The 25,007-nt window shown below is 40.2% G+C and overlaps 1 protein-coding gene across 7 annotated transcripts in view; it reads left to right on the forward strand.

The window, feature by feature from the left end:
• The window catches only part of dlg1b (discs large MAGUK scaffold protein 1b), a 386,920-nt gene that overhangs the window by 116,664 nt on the left and 245,249 nt on the right, over positions 1-25,007 (forward strand). For all 7 annotated transcript variants that reach the window (XM_041206085.1, XM_041206028.1, XM_041206037.1 and 4 more), the window contains one exon: positions 6,333-6,497. In XM_041206085.1, coding sequence (XP_041062019.1) covers positions 6,333-6,497 — 165 coding nt within the window. The remainder of the gene's footprint in view (positions 1-6,332; positions 6,498-25,007) is intronic.

Consider the following 25,007-nt stretch of genomic DNA (forward strand, 5'->3'; position numbering starts at 1 on the left):
GTGCTAATTAAGAATGGATGGTAGGGCACTCAAGGTATAGCTCTAGTGGGGGTTTTTTTTAATATAATGGAAATAGGTGGGAAAAGGAAAATCTTTATAATTTATTGGGAAAAAAAGGAAGGGGGAAACAGAAAGGGGGTGGGGATGGGGGAGGGAGCTTACGACCTAAAGTTGTTGAATTCAATATTCAGTCCGGAAGGCTGTAAAGTCCCTAGTCGGAAGATGAGGTGTTGTTCCTCCAGTTTGCGTTGGGCTTCACTGGAACAATGCAGCAAGCCAAGGACAGACATGTGGGCAAGAGAGCAGGGTGGAGTGTTGAAATGGCAAGCGACAGGGAGGTTTGGGTCATTCTTGCGGACAGACCGCAGGTGTTCTGCAAAGCGGTCACCCAGTTTACGTTTGGTCTCTCCAATGTAGAGGAGACCACATTGGGAGCAACGAATGCAGTAGACTAAGTTGGGGGAAATGCAAGTGAAATGCTGCTTCACTTGAAAGGAGTGTTTGGGTCCTTGGACGGTGAGGAGAGAGGAAGTGAAGGGGCAGGTGTTGCATCTTTTGCGTGGGCATGGGGTGGTGCCGTAGGAGGGGGTTGAGGAGTAGGGGGTGATGGAGGAGTGGACCAGGGTGTCCCGGAGGCCCTTCACTTCCTCTCTCCTCACCGTCCAAGGACCCAAACACTCCTTTCAAGTGAAGCAGCATTTCACTTGCATTTCCCCCAACTTAGTCTACTGCATTCGTTGCTCCCAATGTGGTCTCCTCTACATTGGAGAGACCAAACGTAAACTGGGCGACCGCTTTGCAGAACACCTGCGGTCTGTCCACAAGAATGACCCAAACCTCCCTGTCGCTTGCCATTTCAACACTCCACCCTGCTCTCTTGCCCACATGTCTGTCCTTGGCTTGCTGCATTGTTCCAGTGAAGCCCAACGCAAACTGGAGGAACAACACCTCATCTTCCGACTAGGGACTTTACAGCCTTCCGGACTGAATATTGAATTCAACAACTTTAGGTCGTAAGCTCCCTCCCCCATCCCCACCCCCTTTCTGTTTCCCCCTTCCCTTTTTTTTCCAATAAATTATAAAGATTTTCCTTTTCCCACCTATTTCCATTATATTAAAAAAAAAATTAAAAAAAACCCCACTAGAGCTATACCTTGAGTGCCCTACCATCCATTCTTAACTAGCACATTCGTTTAGATAATATCACCAACTTTAATTTTAACACCTATGTGTTCTATTGTACTATTGTCGTTGACATCTTTTGATGATCTGCTTCTATCACTGCTTGTTTGTCCCTACAACCACACCCCCCTGCCCCCCCACCTCTCTGCCTCTCTATCTCTCCGCCCCCCACACACACACCTTAAACCAGCTTATATTTCAACTCTTTCTTGGACTCGAACTCAAGTTCTGTCGAAGGGTCATGAGGACTCGAAACGTCAACTCTTTTCTTCTCCGCCGATGCTGCCAGACCTGCTGAGTTTTTCCAGGTAATTCTGTTTTTGTTTTGGATTTCCAGCATCCGCAGTTTTTTTGTTTTTATCTCTGTGAATAAAGGAAGTTCATCAAGCAAGCCTGTGACTAACATGGTCACAATGTTGAAGTAGACATGTTCATGTCTCTGAAATGCCTTGATGTTTTTACTGCATTAAAAACACTATATAAATGTAAGTTATTGCATGGCTTAACCTCTTACCCTTCTGTGTGGCTGTGAAATAGTGTGCCAGCTGCATAAAGTGCACTAGAAATAAAACAAGTAATGTTCGCAACCGTTTTGTCAGCATGGATAATGAAGGAAAGCTCATTCAGGTTTGTTTTGCTGTGTGTGCAGTTCAGCTCCTACATTATTGATTATTGTACAACCAGTGTTATCACGAAGCTGCGGAATACAACCCTTCCAAGTTAGGTTTGCGTGTCTGAGGTGAGGGATATTAGTGCTGTGTTTGAAATAGTATCCACTCGTTGCACCCAGGGCCAGTATATCTATGACGCAAATTAGTTTCACTTTAGAATTAATTAAATTTACTTTTAATTGCTCCAAAGTGTGCTTTCCCTGTGCTTCAGCAATTCCCCTACCTCATTTTCTACGCTAGCTTTTGAGGCAGACCACCAATGTAATATTTTATGTATAATTATGGAATGCTTTGCATTGTAAATGACCATCCATTCTCAACTGGATTGACACTCCTAGCTCATTTTCTATAACAGGCAGAGAAGCAACACTTTAATCTCAACAGCATGTGCTGGATTTGAGCACAGTACTCTGCATAAAAGATGGCTGTTATAATGCCCTTTCCTGCCCTTACACCACCCAGTTTCCTCCCATAGGTGTTTGTAATTCTCCAATTGGGGCAATTACCTTTTCCTTTGACTTTTATACTAAATCCTTTGTAATAAAAGGGTTAATTTTCTTGTATCATTGTCCTTGAATTATTCTTAGGCTCCCATGTAGTCTCTTATTTACAGTTTAAAATCATGTAGGTATGGTTTTGTAGCACTAATCTTGCAAAGTGATTTACAGTGAATGTAACTATGCAATCAGGGATAGTTATTGTACTTCCAAAATAGTTTTTGTTAGCCCATGTGTCATTAATCAGTCGCCATTTTGATATTCGTACCAGAGCTATATGTACTAACATATATATTGAGCGTCTTGTAAAGGAATTGCTTGTATTGGCTTGAGTAATGTTACCCTCATTTAAGTGTACTTTGTAAAACTATTTTGGTATAAAATGGGCAACCTATTCCCAAGGTGGATACCTTTTCTGTTCCTCTTGCCCACTAGAGTGCTGTGTAGGCCAGAGCAGGGCCTAGCTGCAGTTGGTGGGAGCATGAGGTGCAATTTATTTAACTCGTCTACCTTCAAAATGGTACCTTTGGCAGGGATTACTGCATGTTTTTGTACATTTGGTAAAATAGCAAGATGAAAAGCTGAGTCTAGAATGTTTTGTGTTTTCCTAGTTAGAGTGATGACTGGTGTTAGGAGTTAAGTAAGATACATTTGTGAGGGTACTTTTATATCTATTGTGAGTACATGTTGCATTTTCTACTAAAATGAGTGCATGTGTTGCCATAACTATGCTTGTGGCTTATCAGCAATTTCTATTAGACTGCATTATCCAGAAGTAAATCTCTTCAAACTGCTTTTTAGGATTTTTGCTATTCTATTGAAGAATGTTAAAATGTAGTTAATCTAGATGGTGGATAGGCAATGGCAAACATTCAAAGAGCGCATGGGTGAACTGAAACAATTTGTTTATTCCTGTCTGGCACAAAAGTAAAACAGGAAAGGTGGCCAAACCATGGCTTGCAAGGGAAATTAGAGATAGTATTAGATACAAGGAAGAGGCATACAAATTGGCCAGAAAAAACAATAGACCTGAGGATTGGGAGGAGTTTAGAATTCAGCAAAGGATAACCAAGGGATTGATTAAGAAGGGGAAAAATAGAGTACAAGCGTAAGCTTGCAGGGACCATAAAAACTGACTAAAAGTTTCTACAGGTACGAGAAGAGAAAAAGATTGGTGAAGAGAAATGTAGGTCCCTTACAGTCAGAAACAGGGGAATTTATAATGGGGAACAAAGAAATGGCTGACCAACTAAATACATACTTTGGTTCTGTCTTCACAAAGGAGGACACAAATAACATACCAGAAATGTTGGGGAAGACAGGATTTAGTGAGAGGGAGGAAACGAAAGAGATCAGTATTAGTAGGAGATAGTGTTGGGGAAATTGATGGGATTGAAGGCCGATAAATCCCCGGGGCCTGATAATCTACATCCCAGAGTACTTAAGGAAGTGGCCCTAGAAATAGTGGATACATTGGTGGTCTCTTCCGAGATTCTATAGACTCTGGAACAGTTCCTACAGATTGGAGGGGAGCTAATGTAACCCCACTATTTAAAAAGGGAGGCAGAGAAAAATCAGGGAATTATAGACCAGTCAGCCTGACATCAGTAGTGAGGAAAATTCTAGAGTCTATTAGAAAAAATTTAATAACTGAGCACATGGAAAACAGTGGCAGAATTGGACAGAGTCAGCATGGATTTATGAAAGGGAAATCATGCTTGACAAATCTACTGGAATTTTTCAAGGATGTAACTAGTAGAGTTGATGAGGGGGAGCCAGTGGATGTGGTTTATTTGGACTTTCAGAAGGTTTTCGACAAAGTCCCACATAAGAGATTGGCGTGTAAAGTTAAAGCGCATGGAATTGGGGGTAGTGTATCGAGATGGATAGAAAACTGGTTGGCAGACAGGAAACAAAGAGTGGCAATAAACGGGTCTTTTACCGAATGGCAGGCTGTGACTAGTGGGGTACTGCAGGGATCAGTGCTGGGACCCCAATTACTCACAATATATATTAATGATTTAGATGAGGGAATTAAATGTAATATCTCCAAATTTGCAGATGACACAAAGTTGGGTGGGAGGGTGAGCTATGAGGAGGATGCAGAGATGCTTCAGTGTGATTTGGACAAGCTGAGTGAGTGGGCAAATGCATGGCAGATGCAGTATAACGTGGATAAATGTGAGGTTATCCATTTTGGTAGCAAATACAGGAAGGCAGATTATTATCTGTGTGGCTATAAATTGGGAGAGGGGAATGTGCAACGAGACCTTGGTGTCCTCGTACACCAGTTGCTGGAGGTAAGCATGCAGGTGCAGCAGGCGGTAAAGAAGGCAACTGGTATGTTGGCTTTCATAGCCAGAGGATTCGAGTACAGGAACAGGGTTTTCTTGCTGCAATTGCACAGGACCTTAGTGAGACCACACCTGGAATTTTGTGTGCAGTTTTGGTCTCCTTATCTGAGGAAGGATATACTTGCTATAAAGCGAGTGCAGCGAAAGTTTACCAGACTGATTCCTGGGATGGCGGGACTGACGTGGGGAAAGATTGAGTCGATTAGGACTATATTGGCTGGAGTTCAGAAGAATGAGGGGGGATCTCATAGAAACCTATAAAATTCTAACAGGACTAGACAGGGTGGATGCAGGAAGGATGTTCCCAATGGTGGGGGACTCCAGAACCAGGGGTCACAGTCTGAGGATATGGGGTTGACCATTTAGGACCGAGATGAGGAGAAATTTCTTCACCCAGAGAGTGGCGAGCCTGTGGAATTCGTTACCACAGAAAATTGTTGAGACCAAAACATTGTATGTTTTCAAGAAGGAGTTAGATATAGTTCTTGGGGCGAAAGGGATCAAATAGTATGAGGAGAAAGCGGGAGCAGGCTATTGAGTTGGATGATCCGCCACGATTATAATGAACGGCAGAGCAGGCTCAAAGGTCCGAATGGCCTACTGCTGCTGCTAGTTCCTATGTTTCTAATGGTTGCAATTGAAAATTTGTAAACTCTCATATACATCTATGATCTGTATAATTTTTACACTTTCAACTTTGAATAATCTCAAAAAATTGAGGGCTCATTTTATGGGTGAGTCGTGTCCCCCTGGTGTGAAAGTCATGGGCTGGGGCGAAAGTCCTGAAGGGAAAGCTTGCTGGCTAATCAAATGGCTGACACATTTCTAGTCCCAGCATCATCACCAGGAGTGGTGGCCACTGGTGGGACTGCAGCCAGTCTTGAAGAAGGTGTGCTGTGATGGAGCACAGACTTTAAGGTAAGTCCATGGTCTCACCGGGACCAGGCTGGCAGGCCCCGGCGAAGACGGTAAGGTGGGTAATGGGGGTTGGGCGGCCCTTGACCTGTCACCATCCTTGACCAGTGAAACCTGCTGGGATGAATGCTTACCCTGCTGTGGGTAAAATCTCTTTGTCATTAATTGGCCACTTGAGGGCCTCAATTGGCCTGTAGGCAGGCTTCCCGATGCCTCGTCTGCTGCTGGTAAAATAGTGCCCGGGGGATGGGTTGACACCAGGATGATGCCCAATTTTATGTCACCATTCCCAATGGACTGTAAAATCAAGCCCTAGGTGTCTGGTGTTACAAATTCACAAAACATTCTTCAGTATTTCATGGGAATAACTGAGGACGACTAAAAGTTTAAAATAACATCACCGTGCAATTAAACTTTTTAATTAAAAAAAGTTAATTGAAAGCTGACTAGAAATTTAATTAACCTTTCATTTACCAGCAAAATGGCGCTTGCTCTGTTCACAAAATTGCACTGAATGTTGAATTGGATAGAATTTGATTGCATCAATAAAAATCCTTTAAGAATGGGTGTAGTTTACAAATTGGGAAGGTACATTCATGATCTGATATATTTTGGAAATTTCTGTGTTTAGTTTTGCAGTTGATATGGTTGCATTTATTGAAATTCTTTCATGTGTGTTAATGTCCCATTTTTCTTCTCTTCTGTTATTATAGAAGTATCGTTACCAAGATGACGATGCATCTCCACAAGAACACAGCTCTCCGCAGATTAGCAATGAGGTGAAAGGTCCAGAGCTTGTGCATGTGTCGGAGAAGAACCTGTCTCAGATTGAGAATATACATGGCTTTGTTTCTCAGTCACATATATCCCCGATGAAGGTAAGAGGCTGATTTCTTTAATCCAGCAATTTGGCAATTGTTGATCAAAGCTAATTGACATTTAACACACTCAACTAATCAGTCTAGCATTTTTTGACTTTCCTGCAGTAAAAGGTGTATTTAGTATAGAATCCTATGTTTTTAATGAACCACTGAAGAGCATTTGCCCTAAGTACAGTTGATTATGGTATTAGATCACCATCTAAAAAAAAAAGCTTAAAGTTTTTAAAAATTGATGCATGGCATAACTGAAAATATTGACATTTAGCAGACTTGGAGGGTTCTGTAGTGCTCATCTTGCTATGGGGGCAAAATAGTTATTGCAGAGTTTTCAGAGCAGGTCATTCTGCTTGAGGTAAAATGACAGGCAGCCTCTTTGCAGCAGATGCAAAGTGAGGCATTGCCATGAATCCATACACTGAGCCATATTTTGAACTAGGCAGGAGAGTCAGTTGCTGGTTTGCTATTGCAAAGGCAACTATTTTCCTTTTAAATCAGTATTGCACAAAATTAGAGCATTAAAAAAAAATATCCTGAACACCTTGACCATATTGTGGCAGGAATTTAGTTGGAACATGATATTTTGCAATGTTGTTTGCAATCAAGTAATCTATTTAGATTCTATCAGGTCAATTTGGTAAAAAATTGGAACTCTGGAGAAAGCTATGAAAATAAGTAGCTTTAAAGTTTTATTTGAGGCAGAAGTGGAAGAATTCCATTGAATCTCAGTTTACAATCTGTTGCCTCTGTAATACAAGTTAATCAACAGTTGAGTTTATAAACCTCTGGCTATGAAACTATGTCTTAGTTTGCTGGTTCACAAATCAGTTTGAACCAAGTTAGAATCATCAGCTGAATTGAGGTACAGCCGAGTTCCTTCTCTTGCCCCTTTTTTAAAGAGGTGGCATAGTTACTTCTTTATAAATTCACTTTTCTAACATCTGTTTTGACAGCCTCTTGAGTCTTTAGATATAAATATTACATGAGATGTCTGTTCAAAGCATCACAAATGCCAAGATGTTAGCTTTGAACATTTTAATGGTTTATATGATGAAGCTTTTAGCTGTTTCTGTCTTGGACACCAAAGACTTCAAAACTAGTCAGGCATTATATTCACAATGTATATTTTATTTTCCTCCTACTCCAATGTTCCTGTAACATGCATTATTTTATGCACGAGTATATAGTTACCTTGCTGCCATTGCCAATTTTAGTTTTTAGCTGGTCAGGTTCTGCTTGAGAGCTACCAATGAATGTTGGTCCACCTGTTTCTCCTCTTCAGACCAGAAGTATCCAATATGACTATTGGATATTTAGTTCATGACAATTTACACATAAGGGCCAGATTTTCAGGTTACACACACAACAGTATGTTTACATTGTTGCACCTTCTCCGAAGTCTTATTACAGACACAGATTTGGTTAATCCTTAACTTTGTGACCCAATTTTTTTTTAGGTTTTGTCCATTTTCAATGAACGTAGTCACTGCAAAAGCAGTAGTTCAGGGCTGTGCTTAATTTTCCATTCTCAATTACAGTTATGGTCAAATCTAACAGCCACCATATCAAATTGCAGTTGAGCCACTTTGCTTCTGAAGGAAATGTGGCTAACTTGTTTGTGACGAATGACCTGCCGCACGTGCACAAGACGACAGTCTCGATGATACTTAAATGTTTAACAATTATCATACTTCTGCTTTTGAATATTAAGTATTATTGAAATATCAGCCAGATTTGTATTCTATCTGTAGAAGCTTAAAGATAGTTTAATTACAATTGTAATTTGAGAATTATCTGGTATATGTTTTGCGAATTAAGTCTTATATTCAAAGCAATATTTAATATAAAGACTTTCAATGCAACATGACCACTTGGCCTTGTATATTGAGGCCTTACATGATATTAAGTGGATGCAACAGCCAGTGTTGATTTGTTTAGAATATGGTTCATTACCTCAGTCTTTAATTTATTTTGTATTTTGTTCCCACTGTTGAAGGGGGAAAGAAACTAACTATTCCTATTAAAGAATGGAAGAAATTGCACTTGTATACCCTCAAGAAATATCAAAATGCTTTGCAGTCTATGAATTTGCTTAGGTTGTGCAAACAAATCTCTGTTTCGTAAAAGTGGCATTGGATGCAAATTTGTACAACAATAGGCTGCATGCTTCAGTTACTGTGGTTGTTTGTACATGCGCTTAGGGAATGTAGGAAAGAAACTTTAATCAATAATTAAATTCATAACAATAAATGCTGTTAGGAATTCAGTTAAAAGAAAAGTCGGCTCCAAAAGATTCCTCCACTGAACAAAGTTTATATTTTAAAAGTTATGAATATGAAATGCCTTTACTGGGCTTGACACCCACAAGAACTAAATTTAATTCAGTGGTAGCATTTTTAACTTGAAGATCCACCATAACACCTTTAACGTAATAAGTAGCTTCACAGGAGCGTTGTAAAAGAAAGTATGACGCAAGCCATAAGAAATAGGTCAGATGACCAAAAGCGTGGCAAAAGAGGTAGAATTTAAGGAGAAAAGCAGGATCGAGAGGTATCCGGAGGTTATTCCAGATGTTAGGGCCTAGTTAACCGAAGACATGGCTATCAAAGATGGAATGATTAAAATCAGTGATGCGCAAGAGGCCAGAATTAAAGGAGCACAGGTGTACAAGTATCTTAGAGGGTTGTGGGGCTGGGGAAGATAAAAGAGGTGGGAAAGAGTGAGGCCGTGGAGGGCTTTGGAGATGGGGATGAGAATTTTAAAATAAAGGCATTGCTTGATGGAGCCAATGTAGGTCAGTGAATGTAGAGGTTATTGGAATTTGATGTGAGTTGAGACTGATGGTCAAGTTATGCCTGTAAAGATAATTGGGCAGCGGATTGTACTTTGAGAAAGCAACATGGAATGATGGACACTACCCTCTCAGAATGGATCCCAGAAAGTCGGATGACTTCTATTTGTGGCTTGTGGACAGAGGCAATATGTCTGAGAAGTTACTTAAATGCAAATGGGTTTTCTAGGTGCAAATTGACTCACCCTCACCATTTCAATGGAAGAGATTTGAAAGAGAGTGGCTACCAGATCTGTTGAACCCATGAAGATGGAATGTCAAATAAAACCTTTTAGTGAGCTAAGCATAACTGGTATGGTGGTGGGATCTCAGTCATCCCCTCCACCCCTGCCATTGTGTGTCAATCACATTGGCTCCAACCCATTCTTTGGATAATAGGAAGTGTTGATACTGTCATCACATGACTGAAACTAGTGAAGAGGCAGTCAATATTAATCCTCAAAGGGAGCTAGCAGGTTTGTCTTGGACCAGCAGCATAGAGGGATTACGCCAAGCAAAGACAACAAGAACTCTGCCTTTAAAAGACAGTCATCTGAGGCAGTGGCAGTGAAAGGAGCTAATTAGTTTGTACCTGCAAGATTATATTTCTTCTCTACAGAAGCTTGGTTGTAATTTTATATGAAAAACCCAGAAACTTCCAAGTTCCGTTTCCTTCAAAGAATATAGAGAATCCTTCAGGCCTGCAAAGCGTTTCACCTTAAAGGACTGGTTAAGAACATATGAGTTGTTTCTTGTTACTCTGTTAGTAATCTAAGCGCAAGTTTCATTTCCAGAACTCATCTTTTCATATGTGTGGGTATTTCGTTGCATTTACTTTTTGGATGTTGTGTAAATAAATATTTATTCTTTTTTCTTTTGATTTAAACTTGCCAGAAGCCTATTTGTGTCTATTCTTTAGTCATTATGATCCTCAGGCAGAATATCAGTGGAGAGGTATGGTCTGGGAAAGCAGTTCAGCAGGCGCACAGTATCAGTGACTAGCACACTTAGAATTTCTCCAAAACTTGTGTCCTAGATGCAGTTGGAGGTTAAACCTTTGCAGTTGAAGGGAACTGCAAGATTTCAACATTAAACTGAGGCCCTAACTGCCTGCTCAGGTGAGTGTAAAAGATCTCATGACATTATTTCAAAGAAAAGCAGGGGGGGATCCATTCCTGGTATCCTGGCCAACACTTACCCCAGCGTCAACATGACAAAAAACAGATTTATCTAGTCATCACTTTGTTTGTGGGAGCTTGCTGTGTGTTACAGTAGTGACTACACTTCAAAAGTGCTTAATTGGCTGTAAAACACTTTGCGACTTCTGGTGGTCGTGAAAGGTGCTATATAAGTACAAGACTTCATTTGTGATGAGCTTGCCTTGTATTTCAGTGATCTGGCTTGATATTGATTTATTTCCTGTGCCTATTTTGTCATGTTCAAGGTTGAATCAGTACCGATAGCTGTCACTTACACATCAGGCTATATTGTACCATAACATTGTTAATGCAACTGCTTACAATCTTGCTGCTCTTGGATGACCAGAACAAATGTTTGCACAAACCAGTACAGAATTATTTGTCAAAAATCCCTAGAATAGATTAGCAAAACCAGAATGATCCAAATTAACTTCAGACTCATCAAACACCATGCTTGACATGTGTTGCTTGTTGATAATGAGTTCACCGTTTTGATATTCGTTACTTTTCAACTTGAAGGGGTCAATATTCATATGTGCTATCACAAATTGGAAATTTTTCACTAGTTTATCATATTGATACTTCTAAAAAGGAAAATCAGCCTTCGGTAGATTAGCTTTTACTCAGCTGAAATATCCTTCTTGGATTAGCGTAATTACCTAACTCTGAGCATTGTGAATTGTGCTCAACAGTGTGAAATCTGGTATCCTGTCTGAGCTAACAAATTTTGTGCCTGGAGCATTGTTTATAAAAAAAGCCTTCAAATAGAAAAGTAACTTGCATAATGTTTTTTAAAAATCAGATTTCTGAAATGTCCTTGTCATCTCAACAATTGTCTTAAGAATTGATGTAACCATTCCAACTAATCAGCTAAATAACCATGTAAATTGTTTATGATCTGTAAACTTGTCAAACCTGACTGCCAAGCTTCAAAGCCATTTTTTTTTGCTTGAAAGGAATTTGGAGTTATTAGTAAGTATTTCAGTTTCAGTGCATGGAGTTTCTTAAGCAGGTGCATTACATATTATAAGTAATAGTAATTTCAAGCATTTCCCTGAAGGAGACAGAAAAAGTATTAATCACGCTAATTGCATATATTGTAAATTATTTTATGGCTAATAGATGTCCCTATCTTCACTTCTATAAACTACATAACGGAAGTAAATTCAATCCAAAGTTTATACTTGGATAAAATAGGGCTAGCTTTTGATATTTTCTGTGTTCCAAATTGATGGGAACATGGCTGAGACTGACTCTAAGTGAATTCTAATGTTCCCACATTTTGATTTTGTTGGAGAAGGCAGAAAATACTGGGAATGCGCAACCAGCGTGAAAGGTGATGAGATGGATTTAGTGATGTACACTCTTGGTCTAAGAAGGAAAGAGAACTTGACATGATTGGAGATGTCAGATGTGATTCTTTTTAAAGAGATGGGGATAAACCAGGAAATTATAAGCTAGTTAGTCTTTCTTTAGTTGCTGACAAACTCTTGGAATCTGTAATATGGAACTATATTAATAAGCACTTAAAGAAACATGAGTTAATTGTTGCCGTTCAACACTGTTTACTAAATAGTAGGATTTGGTTGATGCCTTTGAAGAAAGGGAGGATAGAAAAGGCAGTTCACTGAATGTATTTTTTATGGATTTTAAAAAATGATCTGATAAGTTGCCACCTAAGCAACTTTTGCAGAGGGGGGTGGCACATTAAATTATTTATAATGTGGTCAATGAGAGAACAGAAAGCAAAAGGGTAGGGATCAAAGGAAGTTATTTGGAATGGAAGGTGTGGTGATTGCTTTGCAAGGGTCATGTTGAGACAATTCTTATTTCCATACATGAACAATTGGACTTCAGAATTTAAAAAAAAATTAACATTTGCTGGTGGCACCAAATTGTGGCTGTAGCATTGAACTCTTAAGCCACAGTTGGGACGTTGTATGCAGTTCTTGGCACCCCCTTAATGGGAATGATACGAAAGCAATGGAAAAGCTAGTATAGACTCAGTGGGATGTTGCTAGAGATGAAACCACACCCTTGGGTTAGGCAGAACTTGAGTTGGTCAATGGGCAGGAACAGGAGGGCATGTACGAGTAAGGCAGTTATGGGGAACCAGAATGTAGTGATGGTGGACCCTCAGCCCCGAATTTGTCTTAACAGATACAGTGTGGATGAGGAGAAGGATTGCAGAGTGGCTGATCATGGCACCATGCTGCAGGATGCCATTCAAGTTTTGGCGGGGGGAAGGGGCGCAAAAAGGAATGTGGTAGTGATAGGCAATGTAGCCAGTGGGATAGATAATATTCTCTGCAGCCGTGACCAGGAGCTCCAAAGGTTATGTTGTTTGCTGCCTGCCAGGATTAAGGACATCTCTTGGCTGAAGAGGAGCTTAGAGGGGAAGGGTTCCAGTTATTGTGGTCCATGTGGGAACCAACGACTTAGGTAAAAACAGGAATGATGATCATCTGAAAATCTGAGGCGTTAGGGCCCAAATTAAAATGCAGAGCCTCATAGGAAATTACCTCAGGATTGTTACCTGAGCCACATGCCAATTAGTGTTGGGTCAGGCAAAATTAGGGAATTAAACATGTGGCATGAGTGGTGTGGGAAGACAGGGTTTCAATTCCCAAGGTACTGGCATCATTGGAAAAGGGAGCTATTCCACTAGGACTGGCTTCACTTAAACTGGACAGTATCCTGACCAGTTGTATAACTAGGGCTGTGAAAATTTCTTTAAAATAACGGCGGGAGGATTGGGGTGAAGGGAGATTTAGAAATCCAAAGCATCACGGACAGAGTTTTATGTATTTTATTGTTGTCCGTGATCAAGGTGTTTTAATGTGTAAGACTGGTGTGTTTTCCTACCCTGAGAGTGATTTGTCCCAATTTAAATGATCTCCAGCAGCAAGCTTTTGTGAATTACAAAAGGGGTTATTTATTAGCACACACTTGCCCTGGAGGTTTAAATGCAACTTCTCTTGCTCTCTCCACAATACAGATTAAGACAAACGTATGATTACAATTTGGAATGATTTCAGTCTCTTTCATCACAGGCCTGTAGTTTCTTGGATGAATTTATGTTTTAGCTGGAGTGGAGGTCTTTTAAAAGCTGAGGATGCTCAGTAAGATGCAAGGTTTCTTGTCGTTCAATTGCCAGGAGGTCGGCTCTTAGGGGAACTTGAGGTTGGAACATGTTGGGGGTACAGTCCTTCCCCCACTGTCAAGGTTTGGCTGTTATTTTACCTTGACTTCATGGTTGTCTTGCAGCTGGTTTGATGTCTTAGATGGTATCTATCTTATAACAGCTTCTGCTGTTATATTTTAACAAGCAGGTAGCAGATGTGGCTGCCTTATCCTTGTGACCTATAACAAGTCCTTTTCCAAATTAGGTGATGTCTTAAATCAGTAAACATTCTGTTAATGGTGCATCCCGAACAAAGGGATGTGTGAATTTCACAAGTAGCTGTGATCGTACATATGTAATTAATTATTTGCTTGAGTTTCAGGACTGTCTGGAACTGCATATTGCCAAGTCACATGATATGCAACAGCCATCTTAAGCAGCTTTGATGTTCACTTTTGAAACTATAGCTTTAAAATTTGTAATATCTTCATGCCTGTACTGAGCATGACAAAACAGAAAAGGCAAGGGAATGGAACAGTGTAGTGATGTGGGTAAAGGCAAGCAGAATGGGACAGGTAGGGACAAAGTTTAACAATTGTGTATCAGCAAATAAGGTCAATGTAGGAAGTAGTAGTAAAAAATGATATTAAATGTTCTCTATGTTGTGGAAGGTGCCTGAGCGAATGCGTTTGGAAGAAGATTCCAAAGCAAGTTCTTGGACAGGAGATCGGATTCCCTTGTGTGAAAGCCAGAGTTCAATGAGACAGGTTGACTCTCGGTGTGACAAGCATCTGGTGGGTCGGCGGGGCGGGGGGGGGATGAGATCCACAACATCTGTTTGGGATGGCATCTGTCACTTGCTTTCAGAGTGTGGTGTGCCTATTGGCTTACATGGACCTTGTACTTGCGGAGAGTATGAGATAGCCTTTGTAACTTGTGTTATCCTTGCAAATCTGTATATGCCTGTCAAGATATAGTTGTGGGCGTAGGAGTAATATAATATAGTACATCTTTTCTTGTTTAAACGTTTATTCTTTGTTAAAAGTTCATCAGCTGACTCCTGTGACTGCTCAGTAGCCACCCTCCACGTTTCTAAACAAAAAGCAAAAGTTAGGATCTCTGAAGCTAGGTTCCACCCTGGGATCTAGCTTGTTCAGTGTTAACATCTGGGATCATAATGACCTGCATTGGAAATAGTATGCTGAAGACTTGCCAAATTTTTCATAGGGTTGAGGCAGTTATCCTATGATGAGAAGCTGAGTAAATTGGCCATATATTCTCTTGAGTTTAGAAGATTAAAAGATAGTCTCCTTGAAATCTACAAGATTTTGAAGGTGTTGATAGGATGGGCGCTGAAGAGATTGTTTCTGTTGGTCCAGAAATCTCGGATAAGGGGCCAATCATTTAGGGCTGAGATAAGGAGAAATTATTTCGCACAAAGGCTTGTGAATCCTTGGAATTCTCTACCCCTGAGGATTGTGGATGCCCCATCATTGAATACATTTAAGGCTGGAATAGACAGATTTTTGGTTTCCCAGATAATCCAGAGATATGGGGACAGGACAGGAAAGTGGAGTTGAAGCCCAAGATTAGCCAGGATCCTATTGAATGATGGAGCAGGCTTGACAGGAAATATGGTCGCCTACTGCTATTTCTTGTGTTCCTGTGAAGGATTACATTTATGAAAGGAGAGTTAAGAAGTTGGGACTTTATTTTTTGGAGCTGAGCAAGTTAAAATAGCACCTAATAGATGCATTCAAAGTGATGAAAAGTGTGATGAAGTCAGTAGTGAGATTATTTTCTGTGGCCTGAGAGACTGTAATGAAAGGGCACAAATTAGGATAATTAGAAAAAGGATTCAAGTGGGATGTTGATGGGCGTGTGGAAAATCTATACAGAAACGGTTAGAGCAGAGAATTCTTTGAACATTTGTTGCAGCTGCGTCTACAAATTTGGGTATTTATTTGATCGAACAAGGAAGACTGTTAAAGGGAATAAAAAGCAATTCTAAAAGTAGAATTAGACTAAATGTTTTGAGAGAAACACCAGTGCAGGCTGATGGATGGGATGTCCTGTTTCTGTGCTGTAACATTGTAATTCAATTAGGTGTGCATAATAGATTTGACTTTTGTTAAATAATTGCAATCAAAACTCAGCAGCTGATAAAACATCTGGCTTATGGTGTTTTACCTCCTGTTGATTGTTTTGTGGATTGGAGCAGTCAGCCACTACTTACGTTGTGTCTCCAAAACTACACTGTCAGGTGTGGGGTAGTTTCAAGTGAAAAGATAGTTCTGTTTTCAAAGGAGCTTAGTTTTTTTTACGAGCTTTAACCGTTAATGTTCTCCTATTTGATTTTTGAAGTATTTTATTACAAAACCCCGCTTGCTTTAGAGCAGTCTAGAGAAAGAACATCTGAAAAGCAGACAACACCAACAGCCGAAGGCTGTCTGCCTTTTCTCTCTCAACTAAATTGAACCCTGTCTGTTTATTATGGACAGCAGATGGAGAAATTCTAAAGAAGACTTTAAATTCCAAAGCAGTGTTTCACGGTAGCTGGTGGAATTTAAATCCAATTAATGAAATCTGGACTATAAAGCTAGTCTCAGTAATGGTGACCATGAAACTATCATCGATTTTTCTAACAACCCATCTGGTTCTCTAATGCCCTTTTAGGGAGGGAAATCTGCTGCCCTTAACTGGTCTGGCCTACATATGACTCCAGGCCCACAGCAATGAGGTTGACCCTTAATTGCCCTTTGAAATGTCTGAGCAAGGGCAATTAGGGATGGACAGCAAATGCTGTGCATGTCACTGATGCCCACATCCCATGAAAGAGAAAAAATATCAGAATGTAAACAGTTAATTATATACACTGAATTGGCACATTCATCCTTATAAATTTTAAACATCCCTTTTATGATCAACTGTGGAATGGGGGGTGGGAAGGGAGAGTCCTTGCACTTTTCCTCACTTAATTGTAACACAAGGCAGATGGCTTAAATAAACACACAAAATGCTGGAAAAACTCAGCAGGTCTGACGTTGTCTGTAGAATGAGAAACAGAGTTAATGTATGACCCTTCTTCAGAGCTAGATGCTTTTAACTCTGAAGAAGGGCCATACAGACTCAATGTAAACTCTGTTTCTCTCTCCACAGACACTGTCAGACCTGAATTTTTCCAGCATTTTCTGTTTCTATTTCAGATTTCCAGCATCCTCAGCATTTTGCTTTTATCGCAGATGGCTTAAAGCCTGGTCAAAGAGGGAGGTTTTAAAGAGTGCTTTAAGGGAAAAGAGGGAGGAAGAGAGGTTTAGGGATGGAATTCCAGACCTTGGGTCCAGGTAACTGAAAGCATGGCCACCAAAGATGGAACAATTAAAGCTGGGGAGCTTAAGAAGCCAAAATTAAATGAATGCTGGTATCTTGGAGGGCTGTGAAAGTGGAGGAGTTTAGAGATAGGGAGGGATGTGGCATGGAGAGATTTTAAAACTAGCATGAAAATTTTAAGTTCAGCTGTTGTTTAACTGGGAGCCAATATAGGTTAGCAAGCACGAGTGTGTGAGAATGGGACTTGATGCATGTAAGGCCATAAGCAGAGTTTTAGACATCTCAGCTTAGAGTAATCAAAAGTGCATTAAAATGGTCAAATCTTGAGGTAACAAGGCTGAGGGTTTCAGCAGATGAACTGAGGCGAGGCAGAGTTGGCTGATAAGGAAGCAGAAATAAGTGGTCTTAGTGCATCAAGGATATTTGGTAGGAAGCTCATCTCAGTGTCAAGTGTGGCACCAAGTTTGTGAACAGTCTGGTTCAGCCTCAGACAGTTACCAGGGAGAGTGATGGAGTCAGAGGGAATGTAGTTTATGGCAAGGGCCATGGAGAATGGTTTGGGTTTTCCTGATATTTAATTAGAGGGAACCTTCATTCATCCAGTACTCAATGTCAACAAGCGTTCTGCTAATTTAGCATCAATGGAGGAATTGAGAAGTGGCGGTGAGGTAGAGCTATGTGTCAGCATATATGTGGAAACTTAAGCAATATTGTGGGTGATATTGTCAAGGGGCATCATATAGATGAGAAATGGGAGGTTAAGGGTAAACCCTTGAGCGATACCAGAGGTGACTGTGGGAGCAGAAAAAAAAAAGAAGCCTTTGGAAGTGATTCCCTGGCTATGATTAGATGGATAAGAATAGAATCGGGTGAGTACAGTTCAGCCCAGCTGGATGGCGGTGGATTGGTGTTGCAGGAAGTTGGTATGTCCAAACATGTCAAAGGCTGCAGACAGGTCAAGAAGGATGAGGACTTTGTCACAGTCACATTGGATGTCAGTGGTTTTATGTGGGTTAAAAACTGTTACCCAACTGTCCCAAATAAAGAAAACTAAATGCTGTTGAGTTAATATATGTAGTCATTGAATTAATGATTACATATCCTAGAAAGAAAGCCAAGTTTACAATCAAAGCAGCAGATTGATCCCTTGTTGGATTAATAAATTTTGCCAATGGGTAGATAAGAACCAAAGGACAACCAATTCCCATAAGGTAATATTCCAGCCTGGAGTTGGTCCCTATTGGAAGGGCAAATGAAGAAGCAACATCATGAGATGGGGAAAAGGCACTTGAGGCTGCTACAGCATCTCTGTTACAGAGCAGCACAGGTAGTGACCGTGGAACAGATTATTTTCTATTTCTTGCCAGTGAGAAATTGGGGTGAGGAAACCAAATTACCAAAGAGTAGTAAGTGTGCTTTTTTTTCTGCATGAAGCAATTTTACCTGAAATATTGCTGGTGATACAGGAAGAGAATTTAGGTGTGTCAGATCTCTTATGAAATGTAATTATTTAGTTTCTCTGGGCACAATAAAATTCCACAAATGCATGACACTGCAAGGAATGGGTACTTTAGTCCAGGGGCTTATTTCTGGATTCACAACTCAAGGTAGTGAGTTCAAATCCCAGTTGTGAAACTGAAGTTAATAAATATGGCTAACACCAGATAAAACGACACCCATGAAAGCTGCAGGTTTTATGTTAAAACCCAACTGATTCATTAATGTTCTTCAGGGAATGGAACCTGGAACCTCTGCCTGACCAGGCCTCCATATGACTCTAATCCCTTGCTTCTAGTTAACCGGCCATGCAGCAGCCTGAAAGTTCCCATAAAGGCCACACAAATTGGCTGCTTTAAGTCATTGCGTGTGCACAGCTGTGCAAAAGTATTTGGAGGTTGCATGCTTAAATATAAATCACCTGCACACACCAAAATAAAATTGGAGGGAGCGTTACTAATGAAATAGATTTCGACTCTGATAGTGTGAAATGAGTTACAGCAAGTTGGCAGCCTGTTTTGCATCTGCTATTTCTACTGAAGTCAAAAAACTCTTTAACTAGAAATGGAAATTAAATACTGTGTTGCCAATGATGCTCACATCCAAATAATTTTTATTTAAAAATGAGAGATATATTATGGCAGACACCAAGCTGGTATTAGTGCACATTTGTGCAGGTTGTGGATATTTAAGTTGAGTAAGAAAGTGACTTGGAGGCCATTTTACAGTTACCTGTAAAGCAAATATGGCTTTCTTCCAGTTTAGTGGCAGCACTAGAAAATGTACTTGCATAAAATTAAATAGTTCCACTTAGGTTAATCTTTGAGTTACATTCTCTTTCGTGATTGATCTGTTAGGTTGTGAATCACTACATTGCATGCAATTATGGAAATGTTTTTTCCCAATTCTCTTCCTCATGGCAATGACTTGTTTTCGAGATGGCTCCATGGTTCTAGCAGAAAGACTATTTTTGACACGTGTAGACGGCATTAAGCAACTAAAGACTAACTAGTGGTAGAGTCCGTAGCTGAGCTGAGGCTGTTTTTGCTTTCACCCTTTCCAGGCAACTGGTTATTTAGAAATCAAGAGCGCACACCATGATCCTATTTTATATGATCCTTTACTATATGTCTTAGTTCTGATGAAGGGTCATATGGACTCGAAACGTCAACTGTATCCCCCTCTGCAGATGCTGTCAGACCTGCTGAGTTTTTCCAGGTATTTTCTAGATTTCCAGCATCCGCAGTATTTTGCTTTTATCCTATTTTATAAGCTCCCCAATCTGTCCTAGACAGCAGTACTGATGCAGGTTGCGGCACCTCACTTAATTTCCATCACATGCTGTGTACATGTCAAAAATACTTGTCTATCTAACAGAACCATAATGGAATATGGTCTTGTAGATGCTAGTTATCTTCTGGTGCCTCAGCCAAGCTGCTGTTTTTCATGCCAAAGCACATTGACAAGATATCACAGGATATCATCGGCCAGTGCACCTAAGTCCAATTCTGTTGTCACCAGGTCCTTGCATGCATTTTCAACACGAGTTCTTTTGAGTAAGAAACATTGTATTTGCCATATATACTCGGGTAAAAGTCGAGTTTTTGAGACCACATTTTTCGGGAAAAAGGTGATCGACTTATACAAGAGTAATATTTTTGAGAAGTTGAAACCATTCAGTGACATTTTGCTTTAGTGTCATGGATATAACAGGGCCAGTATACACATTTAGTGTTGGGATTTTTGCTCGAGTGTCTTTTCGCACCAAGGCTGACAGAGTGTGTGACCCAATTGTTACAGTTTTGGAGCAACCTCTCCCACTCCCAAGGCACTGTCCTGCTGATTGACTTGCTCCTGCGTGCCACTTCCCCGCCCCTTGTTCCTGTATGCCCACTCATTGCGAGGATTAGGGAGAAGTGGAATTCGGGTGCTAAGTAGAAAGAGTTGGGATGTTTTAGCCAAAAGTCAGGGGTCAACTTGTACAAGAGAGAGACAATTACTCAACCACACACAGGAGGCCTAGATTTTGTGCGTTAATGCCTGATTGTTCATTATGCTTTCAGCTGTCTTTGGGCTTTTGAACGTCAACCAATCAGATTGAAGAATCCTCACTGAGACATGCAGAGTCTAAGCTAGGAAGTTTAAAGTAGAATATTTAATTAATTGTAAAATAATATATTTGCAGCAAACCAGAGGGAAATAAAGATGGGATTAAGAGATATGAGACAGAGAAAAAGTAATTTTTAAAATCTACAATAGTTATTAGAATCTCAAGGAGTGATACTGCATACTTTTAATTTTCAGTCCCATAGAGATTGTTTGGCTATATTAAGGCTTACCATGCCACTGCAAATTCACTTACATTTGAAGGAACAAGCCCTATCTTTTCCTGGTGTATTTAGTGGGTGAGAATCACAACATCACGCTGTGTCTCTAATTCAATATTGAGTTTCTCCATGAGGTACCAGTATAGCACAGCTTGTGGAGGAGCAGGGCAACATGAATGGCAACTTTCTAATTTCTGCACTTCACTGAACATGTGAATACACTGGATGTTGCTGTCTGCTTTGCACCTTAATGGTTAGCAGTGATGCCTCGCCATTATTCCTGCTACAAAACCCAGATATCTGCTTTGAAGTAATACTTCTCTTTATACCACTGGTTTCTGTAAAATAAAATATTTTGAGATTTTCACAGAATTAAAGCATTACTTGAACAAGATTGTAAAAGGAGGAATTATTCTGCTTACGAACAGGCTTTGTTCCTATGTAAAAAATCATGGCCTTTAATGTCTATCAAGGGATAAAAAATTCTCACTTCTGATCCTGGTCATACTAGCAATAGCCTACTTTGCTAGATTATAATTGGATTGCAGATGGTCAAATGTTTCTACAAGGACATCAAGATATGGCAGAGTTGTTTAAAAATACCCAATCAGTATTTTAAAGTTTTCTACAAACTCTTCCCCATTCCAGTGTCAATAGTTTATTTCTGCAGCCCATACTGAGACATAGTACTTTGAATTCTGCAAAATGGCCATTCTTAAACACCCAATAATTACACTGTTAAACCCAGTTCCTTGGCCCTGATAGCAGAATTGTAGACTCTCAAAAAAAATGGGTTTATAATGCAGTCACGCTCATTCCTGCTGCCCCTCCTCTCCAAGCTGAAACAGATAAAGAGCATCAAGCACAAAGTAACACAGAAAAACAAAATTGTTTTTCTTTTTGAGGATTGTCAATAATTCCTCTCTTTATTCCTGTGTATCCTTTCCTTGGTAGCATTGATCCATATCTCGGTCTTCTCTTTAATTTCGCTATTGGCCAGACTTGACTTAGGCGTGAGCTGAACATGAATGAGCCCACTAATTTGGTTTCCTGACGGATCTTCTAAGAACTTAGGCCTTCTAGTTTTAAAACTTCAGGGCTTTAACGCAGCTGCTGCTTCAGCTCTTTCAATTCTTTCCTATTCTTGGTAATAGTTTCCTGGAGAATCTCATATCATTGCCCCTTCTCAGCTAATTTGTTCCTTAACTTGGCCAAAGGCAGGTTTAACTCTTTTTCCTCTTCATATCTTTTCAGTGGCACAAATTGGGAGTGGATTAAATTTTGCAGCACATGAAGTCCTTCAATAGGTTTTCCTTTTCTTTCCCAAATATGCTGATTTCAGCATTAATGGTGTAACACTTCTACGGGCTTCTCCTGTTGCGTCTTTGCACACTCCATTTTTTCTACAGTAACGCTTCTGGTTTCCAGTTGGGAACTTAGCGAGCCCTCAAGGTTTAGCTCTCCCAGCCAGTTCCTTCCGAGGAGACTCAGTCCCATGCCTGACATTACAAATAGACGTAATTTTGTAGACCGTTTCTCATAATGTACCTTGATTTGGCATATTCCTTTCGGTCTTATTTCTTCACCCATGTATGTTCTCAGTTTCGTGTCAGAAACTTCCAGTCTTAAAGGCTGGGTTTCTGATATGTTCTCCAATTACAGACATTGACACTCCAGTATCAACTTCCATCTTAACAGGTTGTCCATTGACACTAAAGACTACTTGGATCGAATCGGTTCTACCCACTTTCAGGTTATATAATGAATGGATGTCTGATTCTATTTCTTCTGGTTCTTCCTTTATCCCTTTGTCTTTAAAATGCGGCCTCAGCCTATTTCTGCAGTGCCGCCTTAAGTGACCATAGCGGTAGCAGAAAAAGCATTTGACTTGTTTGAATTGTCGATTGCCCACTAGATGCCTGGATGCGTTTCTCTCGTTCATTTTGTGGGTTTTCACTGTGGTACTGCTGTTTTTAACTGATCTGTACATCTGTTTCCTGCCTTTCTGTGGGGTCCAATGTTTTTGCAGGCCTATTCTGCCCTACCAAATGAACAACACCATTTTGTGCATCTCTTATAGCTTCCGAATTTCTAACAGCACTCTCCATGGCTGTGGCTAATTCTAATGCCTTATTGAAGTCTAGATTAACTCCGGCTAGCAACTGCCTTTGAATGGTATCATCTCCAATTCCACGTATTAGTTGGCCTCTCAACATATCACTAATGGACATTCCGAATTCTCAATGTTCAGTTAATGCTTTTAAAATGACAGCATAGTCAGCTATTGTCTCCCCTGGAAGCCAATTACTTGAACTGAACCTGAAGTGCTGCATGGTAACTGAGGGCATGGATCTCAGGTGGTTTTGTACAATTTTTATTAACTCGTTGAAAGTTGGGGGTGTTAGGTGATGTGAGGCTGCAGATCAACCCGTATGTTTTGCTCCTGCGTGTGGACAAAAGAATCACCCTCTTTTCCTCCCCCGTTATGTCATTAGCATTAAAAAAAGTGCGAGATGTTCGACATACTGAGACCATTCTTCTGAAATGGGGTCGAATGGATCGGCAAACCTGAACTGCAGCATCGTGAACAACTGCAATAGGACTGCACTTCCAATGGCTTCCCAGTTAATGACTAATTCCGGTGTTTCGCTTTCTTGACTGCTGTTGATCGATTCGTGTTTTGCCTTCTGCAGAGTTGCTCTCTCTCTGGGGTCTCTTATAATTTTCTGTCCATAGCCATTTTTCTTGCATGCACCTCTTTTAAATGTATTGCCGCTTTAAGAGCAGTCACCTTTTTTTTTCAACTCTGTCTCTGCAGCTGTCAGCTTTTTTGTGCTGGGTTTTGTGCTCTTTTCGAGTTTTGGCGGGACCCCCACAATCGCGATTCTGCAGGGTTTTTTTCTCACATTTAAAACTGCAGCACTGCTTCCTGCTCTGATTGCCGTCTATTATAACAAGTACAGATTCTCTTTCTAATGTTTTTGCTCACCCATTTTGTGGATTCTTGCTCGGGGTGCTATTTTTTGCTATTTTCATCCTTGTTGCCAGTTTTGAGTCTAAGTTCACTAGTTGAGTAAGCTCGAATTGCACACCTTCATACGCACTTGCTGGTTGATGCTCACTATCAACAACAGAGACTGCCATAAGAGCAAACTGTGATTTTTTTTTTTACTGCAACAGAATGCAGAGCACTCAATCCTTGCGTGCTCCCACAACCACCTCCAGCTCTAGACTTAGTTAACCAGTAGCCCACGCTGTACATTGATTTGTTAGTACTGTCACATGGTTAGTCCACTTAAAGGTACACGGTACTCCGCTTTACCACTATTATTAATACATTAAGCAATGAGTATGATCCAGCTTAGTCTAAGTGCCTTTGTTTTTGAACATGTCTGTTTTAATTAGTAAATGGCTACTATTAAAACAGCACCAGATTACCCTGGCAGTAAATCTCAGGCCTTAGTGGTTTTGATTTTCAGCACCATATTTGCACCCAAACACAGCAAAGGAGTTTTAGTGAAGGTAGATGGAGATGTCTGACAGATTTAATAGAAAAAACATTGATAGGGATAGAATATTCTATAGGTGCAATGTTGAATTTGGATTCATGGCATTGTAGCAGTAACTACATTGTGTTTTTACATTTAATGTAAAGCACAACAAGGTGCAAAATAAATTGCATTCTATTTCTGAACCTGTAATTCTTCAGTATGAAAGATAGCACTTTTGTTAAAGTGACCAATGACCAATGATGGAGCAGGTTAAAGCTAAACTCTATTTTCCAAGACAAAAACAAAAAATAGCTGGAAAAACTCAGTAGGCCTGACAGCATCTGCGGAGAGGAACACAGTTAATGTTTCGAGTCCATATGACTCTTCATCAGAAGATGTGCTTTGTGACTTATATTGCTTTCAATGATTCAAGTTGCATGGATGAAATGGGGAGAAGTGCAAAGTGCCTGAGTTCAACTGAAATGATGTTTTATTTGTTCCATTATGAACGTTCAATTCAATTTTCTGTTTGTAGCCAGGGTGTACTTCACAAGAGCTGAGACACAAAATGTACTTTGTCCTCCGTTGAGCATTGTCCTCATTGCAAAATAACATTTCAGTAACTAAGATTCTATCTGGTCCAGTCACTGTTGTTTCTACATTTTGTAGATGGGTCAATGACTTGATGAACACAAATCCAAATGTACTTTGA

This window comes from Carcharodon carcharias, chromosome 2 (genome assembly GCF_017639515.1).
Source record: "Carcharodon carcharias isolate sCarCar2 chromosome 2, sCarCar2.pri, whole genome shotgun sequence".
Classification (NCBI taxonomy): Eukaryota; Metazoa; Chordata; class Chondrichthyes; order Lamniformes; family Lamnidae; genus Carcharodon; species Carcharodon carcharias.